The sequence below is a fragment of the Symphalangus syndactylus genome, chromosome 8 (genome assembly GCF_028878055.3).
Source record: "Symphalangus syndactylus isolate Jambi chromosome 8, NHGRI_mSymSyn1-v2.1_pri, whole genome shotgun sequence".
Taxonomy (NCBI): Eukaryota; Metazoa; Chordata; class Mammalia; order Primates; family Hylobatidae; genus Symphalangus; species Symphalangus syndactylus.
In genome coordinates, this window is record NC_072430.2 from 42,513,972 (window position 1) to 42,521,213 (window position 7,242).

Genomic DNA, 7,242 nt, shown 5'->3' on the forward strand with positions numbered 1-7,242 from the left:
TGACGGCCTGCATTTGGCTTGCTCTAGGCAAAGCCAAAGCAAGATCCGTGCCTGGAAAAAAAGCCCTTCTAGGTTCAAGAGCCTTGGAGGACAGGGAGGAAGGGATGTGAGCCAAGGTGACTGAGGCTCCATGGAGCTGCCTGGAGCTACCAAGGGTGGATACAGGGTGTGAGGGGGCCAAGGAGTCCACGCCCCTGCTGCCTGCTCCTGGGTTCACCATCTCTTCCATCCCAGGAGCTGCTCCTGGACAATGTGGAGAGGAAGGCATCTCTGCCTGCCTCAGGCCCCAGCTCAGCACCAAATCTCCAATATCCTCTCAGATCTGAGCCCCCAGGAGCCTGCCTGGGCCAGCACAGGGACTGGCCTGGCCTCTAGGTCACTTGGATGGAGGACCCTGGGGAGGCAGTTTATGCACATCCCACATCCACGTGTGCACCTACTTGTAAGACACAGCTATGCACGTATGCACACACACATGCTGCATTGGGTTGTGAACCCCAGAAACAGAGATTAGCCTGTGAGATGGATATGAGGGGCTGCTGTTGGGATAACATTTGTAAAAGCATGGAGAGGGAGGCAGATCTGGGCAGAGGGAGAGGTCAGGCTGCAATGCAGTCCTGAATGACAGGCTGGGCCAATCCACAGGGGAGCCAGAGTTCACCCAAATTGGGGTGAAGAGCCAGGCCTTTCCACTCCCTCATTGACCAGTCATTAGATGTGGGCCACCCAGAAAGAGGGTGTGACCTCAGGCAAGGCAGTGGTCTTCAGCTGAGACAACACAAAAAGATTTGCCCTGAAGACTGTTTGCTGCCAGGACCTGCAGCAGCTGGAAAGCTGTCCATCCTTCCCGAAGGGGCCCTGAACGGCATATTACCATGTCCACCACACCCACCCACTCAACAGCAGACGCGCTGGTGCCCACCTAGATCCCCTCTGCATTTACCTCTTCACACTGAAGGCTGCTTCGGTCGTGTTCTACACAGGTTCCCTGGGTTCCCCAGTAGGCCTGAGCTCAATTGACTGCAACAGCACTCTACTTGATACATGCCCTTCACTGGCTGACTCCTCTCCCTGCCTCCTTCCCTACTCCCCAACTGTGCTTGCTGGGATCATCTCCCAATAAACCGCCTACAATTGAACCCTTGTCTCAGGGTTGACTTCTGGGAGAAGTGAAACCCCGGCACACAGCATGCACGTTCACATGCACATGTACACGTTCCATATATATGCACACACTTGCACATACATGCACCCACACACAGGCATACACATACACATAGGCACAGCCACGCACCATGCAAACCTTTGTGCACACACGTACATGTACACAGGCACAGCCCACACATGCGCAAAAGCTGTATGCACACACACACACCCACACATGCACCACGTGCACATACAAGAGGTGAAGAAGGAGGCTCACACCTATAATCCCAGCACTTTGGGAGGCTGAGACAGGAGGATTGCTTGAGCCTAGGAGTTCAAGACTAGCCTGGACAACATAGTGAGACCCCATCTCCACAAAAAAATTTAAAAACTAGCTGGTCGTGATGAATGATGGTGCATGCCTGTGGTCCCACTAGTACATGGGAGGCTGAGGCAGGAGGATCGTTTGAGCCTGGGACATCGAAGCTGCAGTGAGCCATGACCACACTACTGTACTCCTGCCTAGGCGACAGAGTGAGACCCTGTCAAAAAAAAAAAAAAGAGAGAGAGAGAGTATTTTGAAAAGAGGAGGAAGAGAAGGAGGCATGGTGGCTGAGGAGTCTCACCTGGCCCTGCCTGCGCTGTGGTCCCACCCATCGCCAGCCTGGCTGGGGCCCCGGAAAGGGCACTGGGCAGCATGCACCCTGGTCCAGGCCCTGCTTGGGCTGGGCGGGCAGCCTCACAGTCCACAATTCTCACCTCCTTCCCAACCCTCTGAAATGCTATTCCAGGCTTTGAGAAGGGGAAAGAGAAGCCAAACAATTTTCTGTCTTTTTTTGCGGGGGGGATGGAGTTTCACTCGTCGCCCAGGCTGGAGTGCAATGGTGTGATCTCGGCTCACTACAACCTCTGGCTCCCAGGTTCATGTGATTCTCCTGCCTCAGCCTCCTGAGTATCCGGGATTACATGTGCATGCCACCACACCCAGCTAATTTTGTATTTTTAGTAGAGATGAGGTTTCACCATGTTGGTCAGGCTGGTCTGGAACTCCTGACCTCAGGTGATCCGCCTGCCTCAGCCTCCCAAAGTGCTGGGATTACAGGTGTGAGCCACGGTGCCTGGCCACAATTTTCTATTTTCAACCCTGGACCTGCCCCTCTCCTTTTCACCCCATCCCTACCCTCAGCTGCAAATTCAGGCTCTGTAGGAGAAAATGGAATCAGAAACGAAGCCCTGGGGGCCTCTCTCATGCAGCCCCTAGAAAGGATCCATCCTGTGGAGCCCAGGCTTATCGTGATCAGTCCCTGGAGCACAGACGCCCACCCACCCTCTTCTGGCTGAGGGCCGCCTCTGGCATGCCTGGAGCACTTGAGGCCTCCTGCTTCCCAGCTCTGCCTGCATCTGGCTGCCTGAGACCCCTGGGAAGCATAGGGGCTTCAGCTACTCCCCTTCAGGCTGGTTCCTCAGGCTGGCAGAGACAGGCTGGGGGCAGGGAGGGTCCCCTGGGTAAAGGTGCCCGTGACGAGCTGCAATGCCAGCACATCTGTGCAAATATTACCAATTATTTTCCTCACTATAAACACCCAGCAGGAAGACAGAGAAGCAACCAACCCAAACTATTCAAAATAGAAACTGAAATTGCTGCACAGGGAAGTCAGGACAGCCAGCAGAGTGGGGGCCCTGCACCAAGAACCCAGCCCCCGTCCCCGCAGCTGCCCTGATGTTGGACCTACTCTGGCCGCCCCCACCCTCCAACCCCATCTCAACTTTCTCCCCTACAGGCCAGGCTGGAATGGGATGGAAAAGGGCCTCACCTAGGCGACGTGGGATATAAGGGAGGGTGGCCAAATGGGCCCTATGTAGGGGTGGGCAGATGGCAGAGGGGGCAGCCACAGAGGAGCCAGGAACTGAGGCCACCTGGCCTGTGGTCCAGGGCAGCTGCTGAGCAGGTGGAGCCATGGGGGCTGTGGGCAAAGGAGTGGGAGGAGAGCCTCCCTTCACCGTTCCCCAGCCCCAGGGAAGAAGGGGTGTCCTAAGGGTGGCTGGCCAGGGGTCCTGGGGGCTGGACCAAGGGGCAACAGTGACCTGGCCCCACTCTGAGTGACAGGAATTTTTCCGACGGTGGGAAGGACTAGAAACCCACTCCCAGAACCCTGGCAGCCTTCTCCATCTCTCTCTCCCCACGAACAGGGCGGATAGACAGCAGGTCCATGGACACAGCCGCAAGGATTGTCAGAACAGTGAAATACTTCCACAGTAGTTGATAAACAGGCCAAGCCCTAAACCCTCCCAGTGTTTCCCTCTCTTGCCTCCCTGGCCCCTCCCCAGAACTCCAGACTTCTCTGCTCCAGGACTGAAGTGTTAACAGCTGACACAGGGTCCCGCCCCCTCCCAAATGCATCTGTCCATGCCTGACTGCCCTGGTGGTTAGATGGCTCTGATGTTGCCCCTGGGCACATGCACTACTCATCAGTGTGCCCCTGCACCCTGCTGCCTCCCAGAGACAGACTCAGCACAGTCCCTGAGCCCCACTCAGAAGGTGGGGCAGGGGTCAGTGGCCAAAGGTGTGAGTCCTGGAACGCTGCAGCAGGAAGGAACCCGGGAGGTGATCTAGTCACAATCCCTCATGCTACAGATGAGACAACAGAGACCCAGAAAGGGTTGCCAGTTGCCCAATGTCACACAGCAAGTCATGAGCCAAGCCCAGGCCTTGCCTCACAGGCCCTGGAGTTGCTGAGCTAGGCTGGTGATGTCTGCTTGCCTTGGAAACAGAAAACCCAGGGACAACTGCTGCTGCTGCTGCCCAATGAATATTAACAAACTTGCTTCTCTCAGCCTTCCTTCCCCGGCTGTTTCCAGCTTCAAAGGCTTCCCCGGCTGGCCCCTCCCTGGGGCTGACACCTTGGCCCTTCTATTTTTGGTGGCTTGGTAGGGGTGGGGCAGGAGAGCGACAGCCTTGCTTTTGCCTGCCCTGAGCTCATGGCAGCCCCTGGGTGCTCTCTCATCCTCTCTGCCATGGGGGGAGGCGCTACTCTGGGCGGGGGTGTCCCCACGGGGAGACTCAGATGTTCTGAACAAAAATAAAAGGTGCTCGTGCGGCCCATCTGCATTTCCAAATACTTCCAGCCCACATCCCTTGAACTGCTTTTACCTCTCTCCCACTAAAGAGCCAGGCAGGTTTCAAAGCCGGTTCTAGCTCCTCCAAGAAATGACAGAGAAAGAAACTCCCGAACTCCGTGCGCTCTCCCCTCCCGTTCTCTTTCCGCCATCTTTCCGCGCCGCCACAATGGTGCGCATGAATGTCCTGGCGGATGCTCTCAAGAGCATCAACAATGCCGAAAAGAGAGGCAAACGCCAGGTGCTTATTAGGCCGTGCTCCAAAGTCATCGTCCGGTTTCTCACTGTGATGATGAAGCATGGTTACATTGGCGAATTTGAAATCATTGATGACCACAGAGCTGGGAAAATTGTTGTGAACCTCACAGGCAGGCTAAACAAGTGCGGAGTGATCAGCCCCAGATTTGACGTGCAACTCAAAGACCTGGAAAAATGGCAGAATAATCTGCTTCCATCCCGCCAGTTTGGTTTCATTGTACTGACAACCTCAGCTGGCATCATGGACCATGAAGAAGCAAGACGAAAACACACAGGAGGGAAAATCCTGGGATTCTTTTTCTAGGGATGTAATACATATATTTACAAATAAAATGCCTCATGGACAAAAAAAAAAAAAAAAAAAAAAGAAACTCCCAGGGGGCAGGATCCCTCAGAGGCAGCCAGAAGGGGACAAAGGGGACAGTGAGTGTGCTTGCACCAGTGGGCAGGGCTGGGATGAGGCAGCAGGGCCCGGCTACATTGACAGAGCACCCTGGGTGCACAAAGGACCTTCACACCACTCTCTCTACAACTGAGGCAGGTGTTCTTGTCCCCATTTCACAGACAGGAAGACTGAGGACCTCGAGGCCTTTCCCAGTTCCACAGATCAGTGAATGGTGCCTTGGCCTCTGGGAGCCTGCTGTGGCTCCACCCTCACCCACTGCCTCCCTCTCTGAAGCCAACTCCTGGCCATTTTCCCTCCTCAACCTCCTCCAGCCCTGTCCCTAACACTTGCGCTCAGAGCTGGCTGACCCAGAGCACAGCCCAGTGGTTAAGAGCAGAGAAGAGGGGAGCCCACCACCCAGTTCAAATCCCATCCCCAGCCTCTGTGCAACTTCGGGTAAGATGTTGCTTGGTGTTTTAGCATCTGGAAAACGGGGATCGTGATGGTGACCGACCCGTGAGGATGACTGTGAATATTACATGAATTAACACTTGTACGGCTCCCGCAACATTGAGTGTCTCATAAGTGCTATATGGAATTTCTTTAAAATTATCTCCAGCTGACCACCATCTTAAATGGCTTCCCTGCCAGAAGTGTGTCACCTCCCTCAGCCTTGTCCCTTCCATAGCCAGAGATAATAGCCAAAGTCCCGATAGCTCTGGCCCCTGCTGGTCTCTGGGCAGATCTCCGCTGGCAGCAAGCTGAAGGCAGGGCCTGTTTCCCGTCTCACTGCCTTTGTTTAGGCTGCTCCCCCTGCCTGTAATTCTCTTATCTGCCTTCACACCCTGAAATTCTTTTCCTCCAAACTGATAAAAATAATTTTCCAAGACACATCTCAAGAAAACCTCATTTTCTCTGCAGCTGTTTCTGTCAACTCACCCCGGCCCCAACACCAGGTAGAACTAGCCACCCTCTTCCGTGAACCACCACTACACCTGTTCATATCGACATGGCGGCCACATCTACATGTCTGCTTTTCTGAGGGTGGAGCTTGTGTTTGCTCTGGGCATCCCAGGTCTGACGTGGGGACTGTCTTCAACAGACACTCGACTCTTGTTCACTGTTAACATCACTGGGAAAGAAGTGACTTGCCTCCAGGCTGGAGGGAGTCAGGGCAAGGTTCTTTCCACTTTAATTTCCTCTTCAATGGGAAAATCATACACGTCTTGGGGGAGATGGGAGCAGGGAGGAAGTCTCTAGGTGGCAAGGGCTTTACAATTCCAACGATGATCAAAGAGACCAGAAACAGCAGTATGAGCCCGTGGGGTGCCCAGCCTGATGGTATCTGCAAAGGGACACAGCACAGAACTTCACTCGCCTCCTACCCCCTTTCATCAGGGATGCCATAAAGACCACTCTTCTGGTACTGCAAGGTCTGTGCTCTGTAGGAAGTATAAACAAGGGGAACAAAGAAGCCAGAGCAGCTGCTCGCTGCTCTCCTCCTCTGGTCTCTCCCAGGCTGTGGGCCGAGGATAGAGAAGAGGTTCTTCCTTGGTTTCCTCTGCACCCAACTTAGCCTCTGTGTCACCCCCAACCCCCATTGTCCAAAGGAGCCTACAAGTCTGGGTACCACTGGCCTGTCCACAGTCACCTCTGAAGACCAAGGCCAGAAACAGGAGCACCTTCCCATCCTTCACCAAGTCCTGTGACTCTACCACCCCCCAATCTCCCTGACTCTATTTCCTGCCATCTCCATCTCCAAGCCCTAGTCCGAGTCCCCATCAGCTCTTACTCAGACTCCTGCAAAACCTCCTAAATGACCTATCACTTGATGCAACATGGATGAACTTTGAGGACATCAGGCTAAGTGAAATAAGCCAGTCTCCAAAGAACAAATACTTGATGATTCCATTTACGTGAGGTACCTCAAGTAGTCACATTCCTAGAAAGAGAAAGAAGAATGGTGATTGCCAGGAGCTGGGGGAGGGAAAAACTGGGATTTGTTTAATGGGCATAGAGTTTCAGCTTTGCAAATTGAGAAGGTTCAGAGATCTGTTGCAAAACAACATGCATGTACTTAATTGTACTGAACCGTATGCTTAAAATGGGTAAGATGGTAAATTTTATGCTATGTGTTTGTTTTGTTTTGATACAGAATCTTGCTCTGTCTCCCAGGCTGGAGTACAGTGGCACAATCTCCGCTCACTGCAACATCTGCCTCCCAGATTCAAGTGCTCCTCATGCCTCAGCCTCCCAAGTAGCTAGGCCTAAAGGCGCATGCCACCACACTCAGCTAATTTTTAAATTTTCAGTAGAGATGGGGTTTCACCATGTTG

The 7,242-nt window shown here is 53.7% G+C and overlaps 1 protein-coding gene across 1 annotated transcript; it reads left to right on the top strand.

Moving 5' to 3' along the window:
- Positions 1 to 4,381: 4,381 nt before the first annotated feature.
- Positions 4,382 to 4,892, top strand: LOC129488895 (small ribosomal subunit protein uS8). The gene has a single exon (XM_055291414.2). The coding sequence runs from the start codon at positions 4,433 to 4,435 to the stop codon at positions 4,823 to 4,825; it is 393 nt and encodes a 130-aa protein (XP_055147389.1). The 5' UTR covers positions 4,382 to 4,432; the 3' UTR covers positions 4,826 to 4,892.
- The last annotated feature ends 2,350 nt before the right edge of the window (positions 4,893 to 7,242 follow it).

What these genes read in the sequence shown, in the direction of transcription:
- LOC129488895 (XM_055291414.2), top strand. Translation starts at nt 4,433, where the DNA reads ATGGTGCGCATGAATGTCCTGGCGGATGCTCTCAAGAGCATCAACAAT.